The 26,965-nt window shown below is 46.9% G+C and overlaps 1 protein-coding gene across 4 annotated transcripts in view; it reads right to left on the minus strand.

Annotated features, from left to right (window-relative positions):
* Positions 1–26,965, minus strand: part of RNF157 (ring finger protein 157) — a 167,577-nt gene that overhangs the window by 7,541 nt on the left and 133,071 nt on the right. For 3 of the 4 annotated variants that reach the window (XM_060252947.1, XM_060252946.1, XM_060252948.1), the window contains 4 exons: positions 26,459–26,643; positions 25,914–25,979; positions 14,426–14,474; positions 7,475–7,585 (listed from right to left, as the gene is read on the minus strand). In XM_060252947.1, coding sequence (XP_060108930.1) covers positions 7,475–7,585; positions 14,426–14,474; positions 25,914–25,979; positions 26,459–26,643 — 411 coding nt within the window. The remainder of the gene's footprint in view (positions 1–7,474; positions 7,586–14,425; positions 14,475–25,913; positions 25,980–26,458; positions 26,644–26,965) is intronic. The other variant, XM_060252949.1, reaches the window with a different exon arrangement.

Raw genomic sequence — 26,965 nt, forward strand, 5'->3', positions numbered from 1 at the left:
GAGATTTCTGTAAGAAGCAAAGCCACCCAAAGGGTATATTAGTCAAGCAAGGTACCCAAATCTTGTGTGGATCATCCCGTTTCTTCCACTGGGGTTTCTTAATGTCCAACTTTCATTCATATAGCTCAAATACTGTAGGCAACACCCTGGAATATTTCTTGTGCATAAACAAACACAACAGGGATAAGTGTGTGACTCCATCCAACGCAATTCTTGTCTTTCACCCAAGTGCTAGTTCCACTCTCTCCTCCCTTAAATCTACCCAAGAACTTGATCTACTGGAAGACTTCCAGAGACACCTCTTCCATGGCCTCCCCTTTCTATAATTCAGCAGTAAACCGAAAAGTATGAGAAAGCCCGCACCAAACAACTTATCATTAGCTAGTTTTATACTAGCAGAGATGTCCATTCAGGTCTCCCCAAACTGAAAACACACAACTCCGCCCCCCCGACTAGCATATGGGATATATTTCAGCATCCCAAATGTACCTAGGATTTTTCCGGAGAACCAGGGGGGAAATCCCACCCCAATCATGTATGTGTTCAGGAATTACTGGTAAATCTGAAACAACAGCTAGAGCAGATTACTCCTAACACTCAGCTGTTTTTGATATTTTTCTGCAGTCCCTTTAAACAGATGGTGTTTAAAGGGACTGCAGAACACGGCCAACAAAACAGCCAAGGTGGGGGGGAACTCTCCCTGCCAGCTCAGCTGGGGTTATTTTGGGCTGTTGGGCTGAACTACCAAAGAGAATCCCAGCTGAGCCTGTGGGGAGGGTACTCTTTAGGATCAGCTGCTTTGTGGGGTCTCTTGGGCTGTCTGGTTTAAACCAGGCTGCCCAGCAGGATAATGGAATCCCCAGGGCTTTACAGAGATATCTCATGATACATGCTAAGTACTCAGTTCTCATACCCAGAATTAAACTTCGTTGGCCTTAAAGGTACAACTGTGTAATGCTGGAGTCTGAAGTTGCTAAAAGTAGCTAGCGGTAAGGCCCACAGTGGGCAAGATCTCATGACTAAGAGGGGAGCATGTCTTATTAGCTGCATTGTATGGTTCAGATAGCTCTACCTCAAATAATCTGTCCCTTACTGTTCATATTGCCTCTAATTCTGAAAGGGAGAGAAGAGATTCAAAGGAAATATTCAGTGCTCTTAGTTTGTTTCCAATATTGACCAGCCATGGGAAAATATTACATTCTGTCAAGAATTGGGCATAGTAGCTAGAGGGCTCAGATCTATAATGCAATCAAAGCCAAAATTTAAAGGTCATAGACCATACCCTTGTAGTCCTAAAATTTTGGCCACATTCCAGGCATAAGGCTGCATATGGTACACATAATGGAACACCCAAAATCTTCTGTAGAAAGCCTGAGTGTACTTGTTCGCCTGCTTTGAATCGATCCAGATAGGGGCTCCATAGAGTAAATGGGGGCCAATTTTCAAATTAAAAACTTTTAGCACAGCTGGAACATATTGGTTCCCAGTTTGGTGAAGTGGTTAAGTGTGCGGACTCTTATCTGGGAGAACCGGGTTTGATTCCCCACTCCTCCACTTGCACCTGCTGGAATGGCCTTGGGTCAGCCATAGCTCTGGCAGAGGTTGTCCTTGAAAGGGCAGCTGCTGTGAGAGCCCTCTCAGCCCCACCCACCTCACAGGGTGTCTGTTGTGGGGGAGGAAGGGAAAGGAGATTGTGAGCCACTCTGAGACTCTTCGGAGTGGAGGGCGGGATATAAATCCAATATCTTCATCTACCTCACAGGGTGTCTGTTGTGGGGGAGGAAGGGAAAGGAGATTGTGAGCCGCTCTGAGACTCTTCGGAGTGGAGGGCGTGATATAAATCCAATATCTTCATCTACCTCACAGGGTGTCTGTTGTGGGGCAGGAAGGTAAAGGAGATTGTGAGCCGCTCTGAGACTCTTGGGAGTGGAGGGCGGGATATAAATCCAATATCTTCATCTACCTCACAGGGTGTCTGTTGGGGGGGAGGAAGGTAAAGGAGATTGTGAGCCGCTCTGAGACTCTTCGGAGTGGAGGGCGGGATATAAATCCAGTATCATCTTATTATTATTATTTAGAGAAATAGAAGCGCAGAAGTGCGTTAACATTTGCTTTAGCATTATTGATTGTCACTTTGCGTTGTTGGGTCCATGGTGTAGTAGCCTGGAAATGCAAACCTAAGTACTTCAAGTGTTTTACTCGTTTGAGCTCATGGTTGCCCTCCCTCCAAGTATATTGCTTTCTAGATTTGGAGAAGACTAACACTTTCAATTTCTCATCATTTAATTCTAATTGGTTGATTTTACAGTACTCTTGGCAGTGATTTAATAGCCGAAGGAAACCTACTCGGGAGCAGTACAATAGGACTGCATCATCTGCAAAAAGCAAAATTTGAACGTTGGTGGTACCCAATTTAGGGCTGTGGCCGTCCGCCTGGGTCAAAAAGGGGGCAAGATCAGATAGGAAAAAAATTAAAAGAAGGTGTGCAAGAACACAGTCCTGCTTGACTCCTTTGTGGGTTGGGATTTTTTGGGTTAGTCTCATGTGCTATTAGAATGCTGTTACTGTGTTAATATTTGGCACAGCATTTTATTGCTAATTCTTGATAGTATCTTAGAGCTTCTAGAGTCATATAAAGATGGGAACACAACTGATGCTGTGGCAACGTTTTTGCAGGCTGCTCTTCTGATGCGCAATAATATATTGTAATGTCATGGGTGCTGGGGACCCTGCAGAAGAAGCCGAGCCTGCAGAAGGAACGGTGCCCCTGCCACCTGCACCAGTGCCCCTGCCTCCTGCTGAAGAAGATCCAAGCCCCCCTGCCTCGCCCTCTCGGGTGGCTCGTGTGCGTGACCGCCTTCGTCGGGACCTCAGGGATCGGAGGAGGGCGGCACGCTCACAAGCAAGACGCTCCCTGAGCCCTGAGTGTTGAAAGGATTCTGGCCCTTCTAAGTGTGAGGATGCTTAAGTTTCGGCAGGATCCTGGCTGCTGCTCTGAGACAGCAATTAGCCCAAATGAGCAACAGGCAGCAGAGGGCTATATAGCTGTGGGCTTTGGGAGGAGGCTTTGTGGAAGCAACTAGTCACATACCTGACATCCTAGCAGCCACTCCGGCTCTTGACTTTGGCTTTTGGATTCCTGACTTTGGCTTGGACCTCTGGACCCCCTGACTTCGGCTTCGGAACCTCTGACCTGTGATACCTGTTTTGGCGCCTTGGACCCACCTTGCTCACCAGTTGCAGACCCTGGACCGCCCCTGGACTTTGCCTGACTCAGCCCCAGCTCGTGACATGTAATTTAAATTTGAATTAGACAGATTGATTTTTTACTTATTTTTGTACAGATTGCAGACCCTTTTAGAATGTCCTTTTGTCTTGACTCATGTTGGCATGTTTTATCTATTTGTATGCATATGTACACACATCTATTTTTCTCTCTCTCTTTTTTCTCTCCTTTAATGCCAGTAAAGGTAACTGAACTGAAAGGTACAACTGAACTCAAACTTAGCTCTTTGTTATTAACTTTTTATTATTTGTATGCTACTTTGCGGCTATTCACAGACTTTGCCAGCTGTGTTATTTCAACCTTAGCTGTACTCATACATCTTGACTCTTCCTGGCCACTAATACTCCCTGCCGCCCCAGCAAATATGCATAACGCTTGAAGAAATCTATTTCAGTGTATTCAAAGAAGTTTGCATCTACACATGCTAAGTTTCTCAGCTTTCACTTACACACAGAATTGAACTTTGTTGGTCTTAGAGGTGTCACTGGGCTCAAATTTAGTTCTCACATCTGTTTGTTAACACTTTCATTATCTGTATGCTAATTTGCTGCCATTCACAGGTCTTATCAGCTGTTTGAATCCAAGCTCAGCTACACTTATCACTCAGTTATGCATCTTGACTCTAACTAAAACTCCCTGGCAACCAAACCACCCCCCCTCCCCACGTAAGACCTGAGGAAAACTGTTCCTATGTATCTGAAGAAGTATGCATGCACACAAAAGTTTATACCCAAAATTAAACTTTGTTGGTCTTAAAGGTGCCACTGGACTCAAATTTTGTTCTATTGCTTCAGACCAACATGGGCTACCCGCCTGAATCAATCATTTATTGAATCATCCTCTAATGCAATTTGTAGACAGCCTATCCCAAGGCTTGCATGGGATAACAGTCCTAAGGACTCGTTTACCTTATTTGCTTGGTTAAGAAGAAGAAGAAGATATTGGATTTTTATCCCGCCCTCCACTCCAAAGAGTCTCAGAGCGTCTCACAATCTCCTTTCCCTTCCTCCTCCACAACAGACACCGTGTGAGGTGGGTGGGGCTGGAGAGGGCTCTCCCAGCAGCTGCCCTTTCAAGGACAACTTCTGCCAGAGCTATGGCTGACCCAAGGCCATCTCAGCAGGTGCAAGTGGAGGAGTGGGGAATCAAACCCGGTTCTCCCAGATAAGAGTCCGCACACTTAACCACTACACCAAACTGTTTCTGTTAAGACAGAAACAGAAAGAATGTCTAGTTTAAAAGAATGCAAAGAGTCATGGATATACACTAAATTGGGATTAAATCACTTGGTTAGGAAAATCCCCAGCTTTGGGTGTTTATACAGACACACCGTCATTTGGAAGCATCACTGAGTACAAAGACAGAAATTTACACCTAATTGCTCCAAAGGACTTTGCATGCGGCTGCTTTTAAACGATTCCCACTTCAGGTCAAAATGGCTACCCCTTGAATTTATTACTATTGTTCTAGGATCCCTTATCTACTGCCACATATGCAGTTCCACATCAAAGCCTGAATTCACTGCAGAATTTCCCAAGTGGAATAAATTATAAAATGGACATGTTGATTTAGCAAAGGAATAGGGTTAACTTGCTGACATCTATATAAGAAAAAGTGTGTGGGGTGGTAAAAATCACTTCCCTCCTCAGTAGCAGTGAACGAGACCAACAAGGAAGCTTCTTACAGAGATCTCAAGTTTACAGCCTGGAAGCTTTGGGGAAAGTATGATAACCAGGTAAAGAGTTGCTATGGTTTTACAAGTGACACAAATTTACCAACGGGGTGATGGGTCTGATATATCTTTGTTTTAAAGATCTGGGGCACAAACCAGAGAAGATTAGGACTGAAATAATGGGAGCTAAGCATACAAGATAAAGCGCGGCGGAAGTCCGGGATGCCATATTTTCTCTGGATGTTACCCATGAAATGCCATCCATGTCAATGGGACTTCTACAGAATTGTACCCACAGTTTCCAGCACTGGAATCAAAGCCACCAATTCTTCTAAGGTCAAAATGTCTGTCTATGAAAATAACATCCTCCCTCCCCCCACACTGCAGCTCCTCCAGACCCATAAAGAAGAGTCAGTAAAATTTGCAACCATTAAGCAACAGGGAGATAGGGAGGATGGGAGCATGAGTTAACAGAACTGTGCTGGCGTAGAGTGAACATGAACTTTCACACTGATGAAATCCAGTTGGAGGTGGAAGAAGATCAATGAGAGAAGACAAAAATACAACAGACCCAGAGTTAGAAATACACTTAGCTGGAAATGTAATACCAGGGGCTCAGTTGAAGGCTATTAAGTGTGGTTGTGCCTAGATTATGTGCATGCTAGACTACTTAAAGAATGAAGCCTAAAGATCATTTGTATTGTACATTGACTAGAAATAGCGTAGGAGGAAATGGCTGGGTTTTATGTCGGTGCAGAAAAAGGGATCTTGCCCGACTTTCCATTTTGGCATGAATCTGAAAGGATGGTTTGGGTGTAATGAACAAACTTCTGGGAGAAGAAATAATTGGGAAGGTGGGGAGGGCTTTCCTTTGGCCAGGATACAAGTAAACCACTGATTGAGTTATAATTCCCACAGACCTCTCCAGGGGCTGGCAATTTATCCCACCATTCTTAATCTTGTCTGGGGATAATTTTGTAGCTTGGAATCAAGCTTGGATCTGAAATTGATATCATTCAGATAAGGATATCTCTAAACTACTAACGGAAATTGTTTTCTTCCAAGAAATCATGGTAACTACAATTCCATGATGGGGTACTAGGGCCCTCATGGTTGATTTGGACTTGCATTACCTGTATTTTTCGCACCATAAGGCGGTCCGGACGATAGGACGCACCTTCTTCCTGGGGGGCGATCCGCTGCCTCTGCCTCCGATCCCGGCGCTTCCCCCGCGCCTGCCTGTCTGGCTCCAGCTTCTTCCAGCAAGCGCTGGGATCGCTCCACGTGGCCCCACCGCAAACCCAGCGCTTCACGAGCGCCGGCTGTGGAGAGGGCAGCGTGCTTCCTCCTTGCCTGCCTGCTGGCTCCAGCTCTGACACTTACAGCAAGCGCCAGGATCGCTCCCTCCGCCCTCTGATCCCAGCGCTTGCTTTAAGCATCAGAGCTGGAGCCAGGCAGACAGGCACGGAGGAAGCACGCTGCCCTCTCCACAGCCGGCACTCGCGAAGCGCTGGGTTTGCGGTGGGGCCACGTGGAGCGATCCCAGCGCTTGCTGGAAGAAGCTGGAGCTAGGCAGGCAGGCGCGGGGAAGTGCCGGGATTAGAGGTGGAGGCAGCGGATTGCCCCCCCCGGAGGAAGGTACGCACCTTCGCTCCATAAGACGCACACACTTTCCCCCCCACTTTTTTTTGGAGGGGGGAAGTGCGTCTTATGGTCCAAAAAATACGGTACATCCAACTTAGGAAGAGTTTGCCTCATCCAATGATGTAATGTTACAGTGCTGGTCTGAAACTGGAAAGTACATCTATTTTTCTCCCTGGATTTTGATCTCCACTCAGCCATGAACCCCACTGGGTGACCTTGGGCCAATCACTCACTCTTTACCTCAATTACTTCACAGGGTTGTTGAAGGGACAAAATGGAGATGGGAAGAACCATACAAGCCACCTCCTGGGAGGAAAGACAGGATAAAAATATATAGCCATGACGTACAGATCTTTCTCTTCGCATGGATTTTTTAATCTTCAAAGAGGGGGAAATTGGGGAGAGAAGAAGAATGTATGATAGTGAGAAAAAAGAGGGGGGGGGAGTCCAGAGAAGAATATGTGCAGTAAAAATTAGAAGTGGATCCCATGAGCAGGCTGGAGTCAAAAGAAATTCTGAGGGATAATGTTGTGTAGTCTCAAGAAAAAAAGAAGTCACGGTTCCCAAGGGTCTTTGGAGAAAGCCACATTAAAAATTATCTTAGAAGCTGGGAAAACCTGCAATTTGTTTCTACATTATGTAATGTAGAGCAGTTAGGGAAGACAGTATGGCTTAAGATGTCAGAAAGGTGCCATAGCTAAGCACCCTTCTTGCTGTTTACTGCTACATGCTGTATAATTGTACACATACATAAATGCCAGGGGCTGCTTGCTCTCAGGCAGGTGACAGGTGTATAGGATGGGGGGGCATGAAAGTTCCCCCTCCCACCTCCCTTCACCCACAAAGTTCATGTTCAGCAGACTGCCACTCACCAGGTAAGCAGGCCTCAGAGCACAGCTTATTGTCCAGAGCTTTCACGCTTGCGTTGCCAATGTCATTGTTATTGTCACACTCCATACCTAGGAATGCGCCTGTCCTTTGGCCTGTAAGGGAGTTAATGTAGTTAGAGAGGGGATGGGGCTTTGTTTTATTTTTTTTTCCCCCTTGCTAAAGTAATGGAAGAACACAACAGTTAATTATCAGGATTGGGGGGAGGAACACCCCACGGCAAAAGCCAACAGGGTAGAGCATGGACAATAAGGCATTAGGTTGCGATGCATCTGCATGAAGCCATCCTGACTGGTTTCCTCAACCATCTCCATTTTCATTCTAATTTCAAGACACGTTTGGGGTTTATCTGTTTTTGGGGGGTGTTGGCCGATGAGGAAGATATTTGGGCTACAGCAAGAAATTTAACCATGTTTGTAGAGACAATAAGCAAGCAGGCAAAAAAAAAAAACCCATATAAGGACAGAAGGGAAATATTGTAATAACAGCTTACGAATATCTCCAGCTCGTATTACTGCAGATCTCTGGCCTTTGGGGGTTACATGAGTGCTGAAAACTCACACACTTTTCCTAATTTTATGGCCTAATAAACTGTTACCTAATGCAACGCAACAAAAATTTCACACTGTTGCAAAAAGAAAACATAATTAACATTAAGGACCGCTGGGCATACACACATTATAGACTTAAAACAACTGAATTGTCATTCTTTCCTATCGGGGAACTCTGGGAGTTTCCGTTCTGTGTGTAGATGCTAGGGATTTCTAACAATATTATCAACATCTGTATAAAAATATAATTCCCAGGATTCTTTGGTGCATTCCATGACAGTTTTACTGCTATAAAACCTATACAACTCTAATATTTCTTATGAGATGCCCGAGACATAATAGCTACAAACCAGAAATCACAGTAGTCTTGTGTTTTCATTCGTCGTACTGCTTTGTTAACTTCTAAAATGACTGCTCACACATCTCCTCATGCAACTACTGTCTAAATAATGTCAGAATTCCCCATATTTTAAAATTGAATGAGAAGACTACAACAAACCAAGTGCACATTAAAGAGTGGCCCTATTTACTTTCCGTAGTGGCCAATAACACAGGTAAACTCTTGGCCAATCCACAGGGAAACGCTTTCCGGATTACTCCACTTGTGAAAATGCTCTGACCTAATCAGAAGTCATTTTGTAGAAATAGAGGTACCAGAACTCATTAAGCACAATTCATTTGCACATGCCAAAAACCCCTGACATCACCAGGTGAACTAAATTATATCAGTTCAGTATCTACCTTAAAATGCTTCTTGAATTAGAACTGTCATAATAAAACCTTACTCCCATTATACTTTTTAAATTACTTTCTCCTTAAATTACTTTCTCCTTCTCCACAGTGGCATGATGAAGATTTCCATCTGTCTGCTATATATGTTTTGATTATTCTTCCATTTTTTTGTGGGGGGGAAATATTAGAAGGTTTGTCAAATCTTAGAGATCAGCAAAATTCTCCCAGGCGGCTTGGACAATGGAGCCCAAAAGCAAGTATTTGAGGGGTGGGGGTAAGAAAGAAAGAGCACAATAAAATTTAAAGGTTTCGGAGCACCGCTCCTTTGAGCTCCTGCCCAAAACGAGGCCTGGACCTAATAAACAATGGTTTTTCTTTTACCAAGATGTGGTTCTACAGAAAGAAATCTCTTATAGCACTTTGCATTAGTATTTCTAGTTAATTTTTTCTAAATGGAATGTGTGTTTTTAAACCCCGACCCCCACCAAATAGAGCCATGAACATAAAGAAAATGGAGCAAAATGTGGGATTTAGGCTCAGGAAATTAAAAGGAATGTTGCCATTCAATTCAAGGGTCGAGCAAAGCTCTTACGACAGCAAGTTTGCTTAAAAAATGGAGATATGGCTGAGAAAGAAGATCTTAAGTACATATAAGCCAACTTATTGAGGCACTGAAAGATTTTTTTTTAAATAAACCATAGTGTCTCCATAAGCCTGGAGACACTATGTCTCCATAAGCCTGGAGACACTATGTCTCCATAAGCCTGGAGATACTGAGCCTGCCTCGGCGGGGAGGGCGGGATATAAATAAAAGGTATTATTATTATTATTATTATTATTATTATTATTATTATTATTATTATTATTATTATTATAACTTCATCTTGTCAACGTTCCTGTCATCCTTGATGAGTGGCAAAGAGCAGGCAATGCACTATCAACATCAAAACATCAGATCTGACCTTCTCGAACAAGAGCTGTATGGATTCTTTCCGTCATGCTTTCAATTAATTCCAAAATAAAATGAATTTTTTATGGCAACAGAGTCACTCAAAACACTGGGATTGATGGTTAAGAAGCAAGTACTTGAGTTTGACTGGTTTATGGATTGGGCTGCTGAATGCGTTTTGAAGTATTTTGCTGAATGTCGGAGATAAGCATGCAAACCACTGAAATTCCTGAAGCGCAGATGGTGCTAAAGCGGAAGCACCAGCTGTGAAGTGCCGTGGATCAGGGAGGAAGAAAAAGAATGGCATTTGCGGACCCATGGAAAGTTATCTCCTTGAACAGTGACATCACGCCTTATCTAAAAATGTATTATTACCTGGCAGCTGTATACAGATGAAATAAATTCTTAAAAGGGAAATAAAACCAGCCAGTTAGCCTTGCTATTAACCTGAATAAATGGCTTCCACAGAACTCTGTAAAAGTGCAGTTTACCCCAATTATTGGTTAATTTGTCCATTTTCCTCGGCGGTTTTAAGCTAAACCTATATTAAGGAACAGAAGCATGAAACAAGAATGAGCAAACTAATTAGCCCATATGCACAGATTTGGAAGGAGAATGCTGCGGCTAATCTGTATGTTTAATTCATTTTTTCAATGTTAACTTCCATTTCTCTTACCAGAGGCTTCCAGCTACAAGTAATCATGTCCCCCCACTGGAAAAGCATACAGTTTGCTTTTGGCATATAATTGCATATAAATGAAATCTGGGGCCTATCCATTCTGACCTAACATGGGGAGGAGATGAGGGAAAGGAGAAAAGCTTTCACAAGACTGTTCTACCAATCACAGTTGATTCCATGAAGACATGTCATTCAATTCTGGAACATTTATAAAGAACAGCTGTGATCACTAAGAGCCAGCATGGGTTTCTCAAGAACAAGTCATGTCAGATTAACTTTATCTCATTTTTTAAAAAAGTTATTACCCTGCTGGATCAGGGGAATGCTGTAGACATAGTTTATCTTGATTTCAGTAAGGCTTCTGATGAGGTTCCACATAGTATTCTTGTTGATAAGTTGGTAAAATGTGGTTTGGATCCTGTTATTGTTAGATGGATCTGTAACAGGTTGACAGATCATACCTAAAGAGTGCTTGTGAATGATTCCTCATCCTCTTGGAGAGGAGTGACAAGTGGAGTGCCTCAAGGATCTGTCCTGGGGCCTGTTTTATTCAACATCTTTATAAATGATTTAGATGAAGAAAAAAAGGGAATGCTTATTAAATTCGCAGATGATACTAAATTGGGAGGGGTCACAAATACAGTAGAAGACAAGTGGGCAATTAATGTAAATAAAGAAATACAGATGGATACATGGGAGTATTTGTGGAAGAACTCTATGAAACTCTCAACATGTCAGAGTATTAAAGAAAACTGTTTTAAGATGATGTATAGATGGTATATGACTCCTAAAAAGTTGGCAAAGATGAATAACAAAATGCCGGACAGGTGTTGGAAATGAAGAAAACATGAAGGTTCTTTCTACCATATGTGGTTGGCTTGTGAAAGAGCGAAAATGTATTGGCAGATGATTCAACAAGAGATTTCTAAGATCTTGGGTTATGAATTTAACCAAGTTGCAGAGACTTTTCTGTTGGGATTACAAATGGAAAAATTTCCAAAGGAAGATATGACTTTAATCTGGTACTTGCTCTCAGCTGCTAGGACATTGTATGCGCAGTTGTGGAAGCAAGAAAAAACACCAGAGAAATGGGATTGGATTGTAAAAGTTATGACATGGAGTGAAATGGACAAGTTAACAAGAACCTTAAGAGACTATGATTTAAAGGTATTTAAGATGGAGTGGAAGAAGTTCAGAAGATATGTAGAAAAAGAGTGGAAAATAAAAGGACATTGGACAATTTTTGATAATGACTAAGTATAAGAGGGAGGAGGATATGAATTTTGGTTCTTATTAATTAAGGGTACCTTTAATAATAATGTTTTAAGTATAGTACACCGGCGGGGGTCAAGTAACGGGGGGAGGGGGAGATAGAAAGTAATATATGGGATAGAGGAAAAAAGTAGTTATTAACGATGTAAGAAATTGAATATATTACCATATGTTACTAATAGAATTGTTTGAAACCACAAATACAGTAGAAGACAAACTCAATATACAAGATAATCTTGACAGGCTGGAAAACTGGGCTAAAATAAATAAAATGAATTTTAACTGTATTTAGGTAGGAAAATCCAATGCATAATTATAAGATAGGGGATACTTATCATGGCAGTGGTATCTGCAAAAAGGATCTAGTGGTCTTAGTGGACCATACACTGAACATAAGTCAGCAGTGTGATGTGGTGGCTAAAAAAGCAAATTCAATTTTGGGCTTTATCAACAGAGGTATAGTGTCCAGATCACATGAAGTGATGGTATTGCTTTACTCTGCTCTGGTAAGACCTCACCTAGAGTACTGTGTTCAGTTTTGGACACCACAATTTAGGAAGGATATAAACAAGCTGGAACATGTCCAGAGGAGGGCAATGAAGATGGTGAGGGGTCTGAAGACCAAGTCCATTGAGAAAAGATTGAAGGACCACGTCCAATAGAAAAGACTGAAGGAGCTGGATATGTTTAGTCTAGAGAGGAGACGACTGAGAGGTGATATGATCACTGTCTTCGAGTACTTGAAGGGCTGTCATATAGAGGATAGTGCAGAGTTGTTTTCTGTTGCCCCAGAAGGTTGGACCAGAATCAACAGGTTGAAATTCAATCAAAGGATTTTCCAGCTAAATATTAGGAATAACTTCCTGACAGAGCAGTTCCTCAGTGGAACAGGCTTCCTCGCGAGGTGATGGGCTTTCCTTCCTTAGAGATTTTTAAGCAGAGGCTAGATGGCCATCTGACAGCAATGCTGATTCTGTGAATTAAGCAGATTATGAGAAGGAAGGCAGGAAGGGCTACATCAGTGCTTACTTCTCATGATCCTTTCTTGCAAGCCCAGGGAAACGCTGATTGATGCTTTGGGGGCAGTCAGCAATTTTCCTCCAGACCACTTTGGCAAGGGATCCTGGAGGTTTTTGCCATCTTCTGGGCATGAAGCAGGGATCACTGGGAATGTATGTGTGGGGGGCGGGGAGGTATTTGTGAAGTTCCTGCATTGTGCAGGGGGTTGGACTAGATGACCCTGGAGTCCCTTCCAACTCTAGGCTTGACAGTGAAGAGGGAATCTGACTGGTTTACTATCCTCAGCTTAGAATAGCAGCAAGCACCAAGGCACCCCTCAGATCACGAGCATATACACAAAAGCCCAAGAACTGAGGGGAATTTGGAAAACAATGAACATGAACATATGACGCTGCCTTCTACTGAATCAGACCCTTGGTCCATCAAAGTCAGTATTGTCTTCTCAGACTGGCAGCGGCTCTCCAGGGTCTCAAGCTGAGGTTTTTCACACCAATTTGCCTGGACCCTTTTAGTTGGAGATGCCGGGGATTGAACCTGGGACCTTCTGCTTACCAAGCAGATGCTCTACCACTGAGCCACCGTCCTTCCCCTAATATGAACATATGAAGCTGCCTTCTACTGAATCAGACCCTGGGTCCATCAAAGTCAGTATTGTCTTCTCAGACTGGCAGCGGCTCTCCAGGGTCTCAAGCTGAGGTTTTTCACACCTATTTAGCCTGGACCCTTTTTTGGAGATGCCAGGGATTGAACCTGGGACCTTCTGCTTCCCAAGCAGATGCTCCGCCACTGAGCCACCGTCCCTCCCCGAAGTAGCACAGGGTGGGAGCTGCTGCTTAACTCGATCCTGTTCCCTGTTTCTCTGCTCCAAATCTGCTCTCCAAGTTGCTTTCTTTTCTGTGGACTCCCAGACATGTATTTGAATTCTGCCTAGTATGTTGTGTGTGACTGTAAGTGCAAACAAGCTATTTGGGAATAATTCGAGGTTTAGAAATGGCAGGTAAAGTGTTAAAACATCCATTCAGCTTCAGACTCCTCTCTTGAAGCTGCTGTTTCCCTTCAAGTAGCACCTGTTGGGCATTTGCTAATATATGTGTGTATGCAATGTGCCATTGGCTCTAGGGAGCCTAGAAAAGAACTATATAATCTCTAAGAAATAATAGTGACGGAATACTGGAGCTGGGGCATAAGCTTGTCATCTTTGGAAAGACTGTAGGCTGCTGCAGGAAGAAATAATATCCCAAATATTTGGAGCGTTCATTAGCTTTAGAATTCTGATCCGATCTCATTTTCTTAGAACCAGCTCCCTTAACCCCTATTCTTGGATAAGAAACTGAATGACAAAAGATAGGTAGGGAGAGCAAACAGGTATAAATCTCAAAATGTCATAAAGTTGCTTACGGAACTGCTTTTTTATCCTTTATCCTGCACTCTAGACAAACAGAAAGGAAAACTGAATTTGGCGTTTTAACTAAAAATATACCACATTGTTGTCTGCCATCCCTTCACATTTCCCCTATGAATCTTTATTTGCCATCTTTTCTGTACAGAATGGTGAATCTTGTCCTATTCTACAGACGCCTTCCTATCTCCTGTTTGTTAGACATTCAAAAAATGCGGCAATGCAGCTTGTCCAGAACCTCCCCACTCCTCTTTCCCTTGTGCACATTGTCAGCTAGATAAGAAACATGACCAAACAACATGAAACAAGGAATAATTGTCCATTCTCTGTTACCATCTTCCTGTGTGGGGGAGCCATCCTCTTCCTCCATGACATCATTCCCCTGCCACAAAAATTAACAAAATATTACTATTAAAAAGAAAGACCTCCTGAACCACTGAAGAAAACAGAAACCAAGTTCCCTAGGTTTCCACTTCCAGAGGTGGTTAAGAAAAGAACATGCTATATGTGAAATAAACAAGTGGTTCTTAAGCCAAAGCAACCCAAAGACCCTCATTTTGATTTAACGTGTTTTTTTTCTGCAGATGACCTCCTCTTCCACCAACATACACCATATGCCAGAAAGATTGTTTTCCTTTTGGAGGCTTCTGTTCTCTTACTTCTTCAAAACTATACAGTGGGAGGGCTTCTAGTGTCCTGGCCCCACTGGTAGACCTCCTGATGGCACCTGGGTTTTTGGCCACTGTGTGACACAGGGTGTTGGACTGGATGGGCAATTGGCCTGATCCAACATGGCTTCTCTTATGTTCTTATACAGTGAGACCCTTACATGCTAGACTTGAATGTCTGTATTATCTGTATTTGGTCTACAGAGAATAGACCAAATTTGGCTATTTGGCCCAGAGAACAGTCAATACTAAAAACTACAACTAAAACGGAATGTAATCTAAGTTCTAATCCGTCTCACCCCTTGACTGTAGAGGGCTTCACACTCTAGACAGTAAAAACGTTACTTATTAGTGACTTTTAGCTAGTGGTAGGAAGGGGCCTGGAAAAAACTTTTGAAGCTACTCAAAGAAACAGAAAAAACCAGCACAGACAAACTGAACACCTGGCATTCCAAGGGAGAGCTACTGGTTCCCTGCAATCAACCAGCACGTTTTCTGTCTACTGCTGAGGTGATCTGGAAGCTAGGTGACAATGGATATCAGCAACAATATGAGCACCACCCCCATTCCTGGAAAACTGGAGAGAGCTTTATTTTCACATTAGCTAGATGGCATGAAAAGGGCTCAACTCTTCACCTTATAAAAACTCTGTGGATCCTCTGTAATACCATTATGGATACACAGGAGTTTCTGACCCCAATTTGAGGGAAGCAGAAATAAGATATTCAGTATACACCTTCTATGGCAATCAGGGTAATCCTGCTGGGTTGCAGCATTTCAAATTACAGGTCTGAATGTCCCTCCAGAATGCAGGTGGCACTGTCTATGTGATTCCCCTGATTGCACATTTATCAGTCTTGTTCATGCACCTGGAGGCAGAATGATCTCAGAATCTCAGCTTGGTGCTTTAGCTTTTGATTGAATTGTAAAACAGCGTTGTACTTCATTGCAACTGTTGTTCATCAGGCTGTCTTCTGTGCAGGAACATACTGGGACTAGGCTTGTACAGGCCAGCCACCAGAGGATTCCTTCCCTGCTTTTACCTCTCTCCTTGTCTAGAGCCAAAGTAGGGAGCCCCTCCCCAGAGTCGAAGGCATGTTTTCCCACCCAAATGGTCATGTGCTCCTGGGAGGGGCCCCCTTCCCTCTCTCAGTTCTCCAGCCACCAAGAGCAGATTAACTTGAGAGAAAGAGCTCGTGGCAGGGAAGGAGAGAGAGAATGTGTGCCTACTCAGAAGACAACTTGTTGAAAACAAAGTTGCACTTGCCTGCAACTATTATTCATTGAATATCTTCTGTGCAGGCACACATGGGGACTTTGCATGAGCAGGCCTGCCATCAGATAGGTCAAGCCTCCAGCGGGCAGTGTACCAGAGCCAGAAGCTTGTTCCTGCCCAGGGACCATGTGCCCTAGTGCAGCAGCGTTCCCACACTCAGTACCTCTAGTGCTACCGAAGCAAGAGCATACAGAGGGGCAGGAGGGAGGGTATGTGTGTTTGCAGAGAAGATACTCAATGAACAATAGTTCCAGGTTAAGTGCAACTTTATTTTCATCATTGATCTTCTGTGCAGTCCCACATAGGAATTCTAGCAAGCTACTCAGCAGGAGATAGGGCATGCTCTCCTCACTTGAACAGCAAATGAAGTACTGCCTTGCCTACTTAAGCCTCTCATATTGCTTGCACATCCAAAGCATAGTGACACACAAATATGTCTGCCAATGACTAGGTGGCAGCTTTCCAAATCTCCATCAAAGGCACTCCATCCAGGAAAGTTGCTGAAGAAGCCACTGCCTTAGTAGAATGGGCTTGAATGTTCAAAGGGCATGGTAACCTGGTCTGATCATAACATTGCCTAATAGCTCTGACAGGGTCTGAGAGGACACTCTCCTACCTCTCTTAGGGTCACTAAAGCAAACAAACAGGGCTCTATCCCTGTGGAACTCCAGGGTTCTCTTGAAGTAAAATAAGAGCTCAGTGAAGGAAAATATGCTGGCAAAATTATATCTTGGGATACATGGGACCTGAAAATGGAACCTTAGGGAGAAACTTAATACTAGGGAGAAAGATTATCCTCTCAGAAAAAAAAATTCACAAATGGAGGGTCTATCTGAAGAGCCACTAACTCATTCATCCTCCTGGTTGAAGTAATAACCACTAAGAAACACACTTTCATAGGAAGGTCTACCAAAGAACATGTAGCAAGAGGTTCAAAAGGTTTGAACATTAACTGTGCTTATACAACTGACAGAAACCCCATTGGACAACTAAAGAATCCTAGGGCAGGCAAAGATAGCCTGTTGTTGTCATTTGGCATCTGAAATCATCTTTATAAAGTCAGTATCTCTGGTACCACATGTTACATTTTATGGCACACATGGTCCAGTTCAACAGTGACACTTATGTCATATCTGGCCCTCGTAATGAATGAGTTCAACACCTCTGACCTAGCCCCTTAAAAACCTTTTGGACAAATGATGGGAGAAGACTGATCCACCCTCAGTGCCCTTGGGATCAGTGTTCCCTCTAAGTTAGCTTACATTCTGTGGCCTCCTGCTTACATGTTTTTGTCCTAGCTCAGGAAAAATTGCCCCAGAGCAAACTAATTTATGCAGTAGTTCACAACTTTAATGCCAGTAGCTCACGAAGTTGAATTTTTGCTCACAAGACTCCACAGCATAGACGAAGCATTGTTTGCGATAGCAAGAAATAACAGCTGTTGTTTTCAGGTGCAATAGATAATCGAATATGGCCTGTAATGGGCAGTACCCGGTGACATGTCCCTCTCACTACACCTTCCACTTATACATATAGGATTTCCTAGTGTTAGGCTTGTGTGATTGCAGGAGAACGTCACTAACCTCCAATGAAAAGTTAGGTCTCTGTCTAAAGCCTTCAAGCTGCCATGCTGAGGCAGTTCGGATCATGATGAAGCACCTGGCTGATGCTGATTAGGGATGGGCATGAACTGGGCTAGTTTGTGGTTCCTGAACCAGGAGTTTGGGAAAATATGCCTCCCACAAACCCTCCTCGAACCTTCATGGAGGTTCGGGAAGAGTGTGTGTGGCTTCTGAAGGCATTTAAATACCTTTGGGGCCCAACCAGAAATGAGCTCCAAAAGACATTCAAATGCCTTTGGAACTTACTTTTGGGTTGGGCTTCCTGAACGGAAGTGAGCTCCAAAGGCATCTGAATGCCTCCGGAGCTCATCTCCAGGCCTGACTGAGCTCTGAAAGTGAGCGGCAAATGCCTTTAAAGGTCTTTGGAGCTCACTCTCATACCGATTCCCCACTAGCCTTGTCCCAGTCTCATGCTCCTCTTTCTCCACGGCGCTTCCATCCAATTTTGCACAAGCTGCTGTGGAGCTGCAACTTGCCCCACCTCTTTCCTGCGGAAAGCAGAAACCAATTTTCAGAGAATCTTGCTTGCTGCGGGAAAGAGATGGGGCAAGTTGCAGCTCCACAGCAGCTTGTGCAAAATTGGATGGAAGCGTTGTGGAGAAGAGGAGCATGAGACTGGGACAAAGCTAGTGGGAAACTGGTCTCAGAGCTCAGCCAAGTTAGCTGGCTTGATTTGACTGAGCTCTCAGAGTAAGCGCTGAATGCTTTTATAGGTCTTCACAGGGTTTTTTTTTTAAGCAGGAATACAGTTCCAGCTGGCTGTCACGGCTGGGGCCGGGTCAGGCAAAGTCCAGAGGCAGTCCGAGGTCTGTAGCCAGTAAGCAGGAGGGTCCGAGGCGCCAAATCCGAATCACTGTAGAAGTATCGCAGGTCTGAGGTCCAGAAGCCGAGGTCAGGGAGTCCAGAAGTCCAAAGCCAAAGTCAGGGAGTCAGGAACCAAAGTCAAGCCGGAGTGGATGCTAGAATGTCAGGGAGATGACTAGTTGCTTCCACAAAGCTTCCTCCCAAAGCCCACAGCTATATAGCCCTCTGCTGGCTGTTGCCCGTTTGGGCTAATTGCTGGCTCAGGGAGGCAGCCAGGATCCTGTTACCACTCAAGCATCCTTGCTCTTAGAAGGGCCAGAATCCTCTCAGAACTCAGGGCTCAGGGAGCGTCTTGCTTGTGAGCGTGCCGCCCTCCTCCGATCCCTGAGGTCCTGCCGGAGGCGGTCACGCACCCGAGCCACCCGAGAGGGCGAGGCAGGGGGGCTGGGATCTTCTCCAGCAGGAGGCAGGGGCACTGGTGCAGGTGGCAGGGGCACAGTTTCCTCATCAGACTCAACTTCCTCTGAAGGGTCCCCAGCACCCATGACACTATCCCCCCCCCCAGGGCCCCCCTCCGTCGAGGGACCTGGAAGGTCGGGGTGGTCGTTGTGGAACTGGTGCACCAAGTCCGGGGCATGAAGATTGTCCTCGGGCTCCCAAGACCGGTCTTCTGGGCCGTATCCCTCCCAGTCCACCAGGTACTGGAGGCCTCCACGATGGTACCGGGAGTCCAGGATCTGGCGCACCTCATATTCTTCCTCGTCATCCACCAACACTGGTGGTGGCGGCGGTGGGGAAGGAGTCCGAGCTGGGTCAGGGGGTGCAGCCAGAACAAGGAGGGAGCGATGAAACACGGGGTGAATGCGGAGGTGGGGTGGCAACTGGAGCCTGAAGGCGACGGGGTTTATTTGTTCAACGACGGGGTAGGGTCCAATGAACCGTGCATCCAGCTTGTGAGACCGACCAGGCCGGCGCAGGTAGCGAGTTGAGAGCCACACCTGATCCCCCGGCTGCACTGGAGGGCCTTCTTGCCTCTTTCGGTCCGCAGCCCGTTTATATGCCTCCTTGGCTTGCTGTAGCTGCTCTCGGAGCAAGTCTTGGCTGGCACGGAGTTCTTGCAGGTAGGCATCGAAGGCGGGGACATTCGTGGGTGGTAGGATCGCTGGGAAGAACCGAGGGTGGTACCCGTAGGTTGCAGCAAACGGGGTCATTTGGGTGGATGAATGGACCGCGTTGTTGTATGCAAACTCTGCTAGGGGCAATAGAGTGGTCCAGTCATCCTGCTGGTAACAGGTGTAACAGCGGAGATATTGCTCTAGCGTGGCATTGGTGCGCTCTGTCTGGCCATCTGTCTGTGGGTGGTAGGCCGAGGACAGGTGCACTCGAGTACCCAGGCTGGAATGGAGGGCTTGCCAGAACCGAGAGGAGAACTGAGGGCCCCGATCGGAGATCAGATGGGCTGGGAGTCCATGCAGACGAAAGATGTGTTGCAGGTAAAGCTGGGCCGTCTCCTGAGCTGTGGGGAGTTTCGGGCACGGAACAAAGTGGGCCATCTTGGTAAATAGGTCGACGACCACCCAGATACAAGTCTGACCCTTGGAGCGTGGAAGTTCCGTGATGAAGTCCATCGAGATGGTATCCCAGGGTCCTGAAGATGTGGGCAAGGGCTGCAGCAACCCTGAGGGTTTGGCTGGGATGTCTTTGGCCCGTCGGCAGACGTCACAGGAGCTGACATAGCGGGCAACATCAGCGCGAACTCGTGGCCACCAGAATTCCCTTGTCAGCAAGTGGGTGGTCTTATGCTGTCCAAAGTGCCCGGCGGGTAACGAGTCGTGGGTCAGGCGTAGCACTTCTGCCCGCAAGGGCCCGGGCGGCACATAGAGGCGTTCGCGGTGTAGCAAGAGGCCGCCTCGAGTCGTGAACTCCCCTGTTGGGTCATCTTGGAGAGCCTGGAGGTGTTGCTGGACCCAGGGATCATTGGCCTGGCTAGCCCGAATGTCCTCCACGAGTGCTGGTGAAGTGGAGGTGGCTGCAAATACTGAGGGCGGCAGGATTGGAGCAGCGGGCGCGGTCTCAGTTGAGGCAGGGGCGTATTCCGGTTTCCGGGAGAGCGCGTCTGCTTTCCGGTTCTGGGTATGGGGGATGTAGGAGATCCGGAAGTCGAAGCGAGAGAAGAATAGGGACCACCGGATCTGGCGCTGGTTGAGACGGCGGGTGGTCTGGAGGTGTTCCAAGTTCCGGTGATCGGTGAGCACTTGAACAGGGTGGCGAGCCCCTTCGAGGTAATGTCGCCAAACCTCAAACGCCGCCTTGATCGCGAGCAACTCCCTCTCCCAGATGGTATAGTTCCTCTCTGCAGCAGTGAGCTGCCGCGAGTAATAGGCGCAGGGCTGTAGTGGCTGGGACGGCTCCTCGCGCTGGGACAGCACTGCTCCCAGGGCCACGTTGGAGGCATCAGCTTCCACCGTAAAGGGAAGCTGGGGGTCGGGGTATCTCAGGAGTGGCCCGGTGGCAAAGCGAGTCTTCAGGGTGGAGAAGGCGTTATCGGCCTCTGGGGACCAGTGGAAGGGTTCTTTGGGGCGGAGTAGTTGAGTCAGGGGTGTGGTCAGGGATGCGTAGGCCGGGATGAATTGCCGATAGTAGTTGGCAAAACCGAGGAACCGCTGCAGGTCTTTGCGATTCTGAGGAGCCTGCCAGGTCAGGACCGCTTCTACTTTTTTCGGGTCCATGAGGATCCCCTGCGGTGACACGATGTGCCCAAGGAACTCGACGGAGCGCAGGTCGAAGTCGCACTTCTCCAGCTTGGCGTAGAGACCATGGGCTCGTAGGCGCTGCAGGACCTGGCGGACGTGCTCGGCGTGCTGGGCAGGATTGCGGGAGTAAATTAGGATGTCATCCAGGTATATGATCGCGAAGCGGTCGAGCAGGTCCCGGAATATGTCATTCATGAACCTCTGGAAGACAGCGGGGGCATTGGTCAGTCCGAAGGGCATTACCAGGTGCTCGTACTGCCCGTATCGGGTCCCAAACGCGGTCTTCCATTCGTCTCCGGGCCGTATGCGCACCAAATTGTATGCTCCACGGAGGTCCAGCTTGGTGTAGATTTGGGCCCCCTTTAGGCGATCCAAGAGTTCAGGGATCAGTGGTAGAGGGTACCGGTCGCGGATGGTGATCTTGTTCAGGGCCCGGTAGTCATTGCACAGCCGGAGCTCCCCACTTTTCTTCTTCACGAAGAGCACTGGAGCAGATAGGGGAGAGGTTGAGGGTCGGATGAATCCGCGTTTCAGGTTCTTGTCCAGGAAGTCTCGCAGAGCTGCCAACTCCGGCTCCGACATTGGGTACAGACGCCCCACCGGGAGTGGTGCCCCAGGTACCAAATCAATGGCACAGTCGTAGGGCCGGTGAGGGGGAAGCTGATCAGCTCCTGTCTCTTCAAAGACATCAGCAAAGTCCACATACTTCTGAGGGAGCTGAGGACCACCACTCGGGATGCCAGCTGCTAGAGTGGTGGGAGGAGTCAGATGGGGGCATGGGTCTCGGAAGCGTAGTTCCTGCTGGGCCCAGTCCACGATGGGGTTGTGCAGCTTCAGCCAGGAAAGGCCTAGAATCAGCGGGAAGCGAGGCATGCGGGCGACATCAAACCGCAGCTGTTCTTGGTGCTGCTGGACGTGGAAGGTGATGGGACAGGTCTCCTGGGTGACGGGGCCAGAACGGAGGAGGCGCCCGTCAATAGCCTCCACCAGCGACGGAATCCCTTTTGTCTGCACAGGGATCTGGTGCTGCTTCACAAAGGCGGCATCTATAAAACAGTGGGCCGCTCCCGAGTCCAGCATGGCATACACGAACAACCAGCGTTCGTCAGGCAGACGGAGTTTGACTGGTAGCAGGAATGGCCCTGGGGTATCAGCCCGCTGTTCGGAGGACCCAGCTAGTCGCCCCAGGCTGGGGGGTCCACTTACGCCTGGGGCTGCCCTTTTGGCGGCGGTGGCAGCGAAGGTCCAGGTATCCGATGCTTAGCAGGGCAGCCAGAGGCATAGTGGCCTGCCGTGCCGCAGTAGAGGCACAGATTCTGCGTGCGGCGTCTGGTCTTTTCCTCTGGGGTCAGGCGGGGTCGAGCAGCTCCAAGCTGCATAGGCTCGTCCTTGGTGCTGGTACTAGCTGGGGACGGGCGAGGAGCCAAGTAGCACGGCGCAGGGAGCTGGCGCCCTCTGGTCTTGGCTTGGCGGCGACTTTCCAGGCGGCCATCGATGCGGAGGCAGAGGGTGATAAGTTCTTGGAGCGTGGGTGGCTGCTCCACCCTGGCCAGTTCATCCAGGACCTCCTCTGCCAACCCCTCAGTAAACTGGTCCATCTGGGCAGCCTCATTCCACGCCAAGTCCTGGGTCAGGAGCTTGAATTCAGTGGCATATTGAGCCACCGAGGAGTTGCCTTGTTTCAGTGCCCTGATCTTCCGGTTAGCTGTGGCTGCTTGGACTGGGTTTGAGAAAGCAGCAGACAGGTGGGCCTCAAACCCCTGGTAATCAGTCAGTAGGGGAGAGGACGCGACCAGTAAGGGTGTGGCCCATTTGGCCGCCTGCCCCTTTAACAGACTGATGACGAAACACACCTTGGTTTTGTCATTGAGGAAGTCCCGTGCTCTCAGTTCAAAGTACAGCCGACACTGTGCTAGGAAGGCAGGAAATTCTTCCACGGCACCCCCAAATCTGTCAGGTGGGGGAACTGGGCACTTGGCTGGAGCACTGGCCGCAGGTTGTTGCTGCAAGTGCACTACTGCCTGTGTTAGCTGCTGTACCTGGGCTTGGAGCGCAGCCAGTAGTTCTGTGGTTTCACTTGCTTCAGCATCCATCCTGTGGAGTGGGTGTTTGTCGGTGGAAGCAATCTGTCACGGCTGGGGCCGGGTCAGGCAAAGTCCAGAGGCAGTCCGAGGTCTGTAGCCAGTAAGCAGGAGGGTCCGAGGCGCCAAATCCGAATCACTGTAGAAGTATCGCAGGTCTGAGGTCCAGAAGCCGAGGTCAGGGAGTCCAGAAGTCCAAAGCCAAAGTCAGGGAGTCAGGAACCAAAGTCAAGCCGGAGTGGATGCTAGAATGTCAGGGAGATGACTAGTTGCTTCCACAAAGCTTCCTCCCAAAGCCCACAGCTATATAGCCCTCTGCTGGCTGTTGCCCGTTTGGGCTAATTGCTGGCTCAGGGAGGCAGCCAGGATCCTGTTACCACTCAAGCATCCTTGCTCTTAGAAGGGCCAGAATCCTCTCAGAACTCAGGGCTCAGGGAGCGTCTTGCTTGTGAGCGTGCCGCCCTCCTCCGATCCCTGAGGTCCTGCCGGAGGCGGTCACGCACACGAGCCACCCGAGAGGGCGAGGCAGGGGGGCTGGGATCTTCTCCAGCAGGAGGCAGGGGCACTGGTGCAGGTGGCAGGGGCACAGTTTCCTCATCAGACTCAACTTCCTCTGAAGGGTCCCCAGCACCCATGACACTGGCTTGGCATCGGGGTGTGTGGCCTAATATGCAAATGAGTTCCTGTTGGACTTTTTCTACCCCAAAAAAGCCCTGGGTCTTCAAAGCCTACCTTTGGGTGGGGCCTGCCCATATAAGGGCATTTAAGACCTATAGAAGCCTTCAGAGCTTGCTTTGGGAGCTCAGTTGAGTTGGGCAGCCCTACTCAACTGAGCTTCCAGAGTGAGCTCCAAAGGCCTATAAAGGCTTTTGGAGCTCACTCTCAGACCTCAGTCAGGCTGGCCCAATCCAGAGCTCACTTGGGATGGGGCCAAACTCCCAAACTGGACAAACGACAAACTATTTTGTACAATGGAAGAGTCCATTGGAAGTTCAGGGTTCATGAAAACTCTAAACTGACCACTGAGATGGTGACAAACAGTATGGACTGTCTGCCAAAGTCTCGAGGCAGCAGGAGGAAGTTTGCGGGCCTAACTTGCCTGGGAAATTACAGATGTTTGTATACAAATGCTAGAAGTGTCCGAGGTAAAATCGGGGAGTTGGAATGGTTAGTGTTGGGGGAAAACATAGACATTGTGGGTATTTCAGAAACTTGGTGGAATGAGGAGAATCAGTGGGACACGGTGATTCCTGGATATGTTATATCGGAAGGATAGGGAGGGAAGGGTTGGAGGTGGGGTGGATCTGTATGTCAGAGAGGGTATACAGTCCAGTAAGACTGAGAAGGAAAGAGAATTAGATTGCCTTCTAGAAATGCTTTGGGTCGAAATAGTGGGCTCAAAAGGAAATTCAACTATAGGAGTTTGTTATTGCCCACCAGATCAAAAGATAGATATGATGAAAGAATTAAAGATAACGGCTAAACGTAAAAACTGTGTCATAATAGACATGACTGACTGTGCCAGACTACTGCTAACAGGACCTAGGGAAAAGGTGCAGGCAAGACACAGAGACATTATGAAGAGAGATTTTAACTACCCACAGATTGATGGGGTCAATGTGTGTTCTGGTTGGGAGAAAGAGATAGAGTTTCTAGACACTCTCAATGACTATGCTATGGAGCAGATGGCCACAGAACCTACCAGGGGTGGAGCGATCCTGGATTTGGTCCTTAGCAATGCCCAAGACTTGGTGAGAGATGTAAAAGTGATTGCACCGTATGGAGAAACACCATTTTAGGCCTGTGCTTGTCTGGGAGTTGGCTAGAGGAGTCTATAAAACTCTAGGCAAAACTTTGGCCTAGTCTATTCCTCCTCCCCCCCTCCCCTCCTGTCCAGAAGCAGCCATTCTGAGGAGGCCTCCTAGAGAGACAGGAAGTCTTTCAGGCTGGTCTCCCAGATGGCTGTAAGAGGGAAACCAGTTCCTGGGTGGGAACTGGGTTTTATATTAGAGGTTTTTGGAGGGAAACGGGCAGTTAAAAAGTTGTCAGGAGAAGCTGACAGTCAGTTGAGTTTGATTTGAGTCTTGGTGACTGGTGAGTTGATTCTGGATGGTATGGTCAGGGCCAGTTATATATTAGAGAAAGAAGGAGCGTTTATCCCTACTTTCATTTATTACTTCTGTTCACCCTGTATTTAAAAATGCCTGTATAGAGTCCCAGCCATGCAGGTCCAGAAATGTTCTGCTTGGGCAAAAAGGAATGAAACTTTGGAGAATATGTTTACTTAACCATTTCCATGATGATCCAAATTATTCAGGACAAACTTTTCCCTCACTGGCCCAGACTCTTGTTTACTTCTTGCTGTTGTGACCTATCAAACTGTTACATAAGTGACCTCGTTGAGTGGTGGTCCCCAGTTCCTGTATCATCAAGGCTCCTTCTGCAACCAGATTACTAATTCCTTTGACCAGTTCCTATATATCAGTATTTTTTTATGCCTGGCCATGGAATTCCCCTCAAGGACAATCACCTGACCACATACAGCTTTAACATCAAAGGGTATTTGTCATTTCCTCCCATCAGATCCCATATATTAAATAAACTTTAATATCTTTACCTCAGCATCTAGTTCCTCTGCTGAGACACTGACAAAATTTGCATCTGGAGATTCAACTGGAGTTGACTACAATGAGACAGAGAATAGACTTAAGACTTGCTGAGAAATAATCTGTATAGATATTTAAGGTCATCTAGAAAATTGTATCAACTCCTATACACTACATTCCTTAATGCCCCTCACCTTCTTTTCACGCTATCCTTGGAGTAAGATGTCTGGCCGTCATTACTGTTTCAACTTATTTAATTCACAGGCAGTGCATACATGCATACATAAAGTTGTATCCATCATGGGGGCTGCACAGGTTTTGCCATCTTAAGCGATAGGTAAGCCATACAAGCCACTGTGTTCCTTCCACATATCAAAATGGCTTCAGCTGCTTTTTAAAACCAGTGTATGCTTAAAGTGTTACAAGGATTTTGACATGCTTAAATTGCTCTGGTATGTAATACCTACAATAGTTTCTTCCAATGAAGGCAGAAACTGAATCCATCCCCTGCAAAACACCACAATTTGTTAACCCTGATTGGCTTGGCCATACTTACGTCTTCTTCTGATGGTATCCCACTGACGATACCTGGGGACGGGATCATGTCCCCCTCTTCCTCAGTGCCAGGAGCTACGTATGAGCCTGACATGGAAGACATGGTGTCAGTGCTGATCTCAGAGTGCTGACTTTGAGAGGAGGCCATAGACATGACCGACTGTGCCAGACTACTGCTAACAGGACCTAGGGAAAAGGTGCAGGCAAGACACAGAGGCATTATGAAGAGTGGTTATAAGCAACATGTGTGCTAATGAGTCCCAAATCCCATTAAGAATGTCCAAAGTTAAACCCACTCCTCTGCCTCGAACAAATTTGCAAAGTCATTTTTTAAAGCTCAGATACACGTTGAGTATGCATCAGATACTGAGTTCAGGCTATGCAGACCTTTCTCTCCAAGGAGTGCAGGATGGTGGGGGGCAGTGTTCCCTCTAAGCTGAGTTAGTGTGAGCTAGCTCACAGATTTCTGGCCTCTGGCTCACACCTTTTTGTCTTAGGCTGATTCCGC

Source organism: Heteronotia binoei, chromosome 13 (assembly GCF_032191835.1).
Source record: "Heteronotia binoei isolate CCM8104 ecotype False Entrance Well chromosome 13, APGP_CSIRO_Hbin_v1, whole genome shotgun sequence".
In the NCBI taxonomy this organism is placed as follows: domain Eukaryota; kingdom Metazoa; phylum Chordata; class Lepidosauria; order Squamata; family Gekkonidae; genus Heteronotia; species Heteronotia binoei.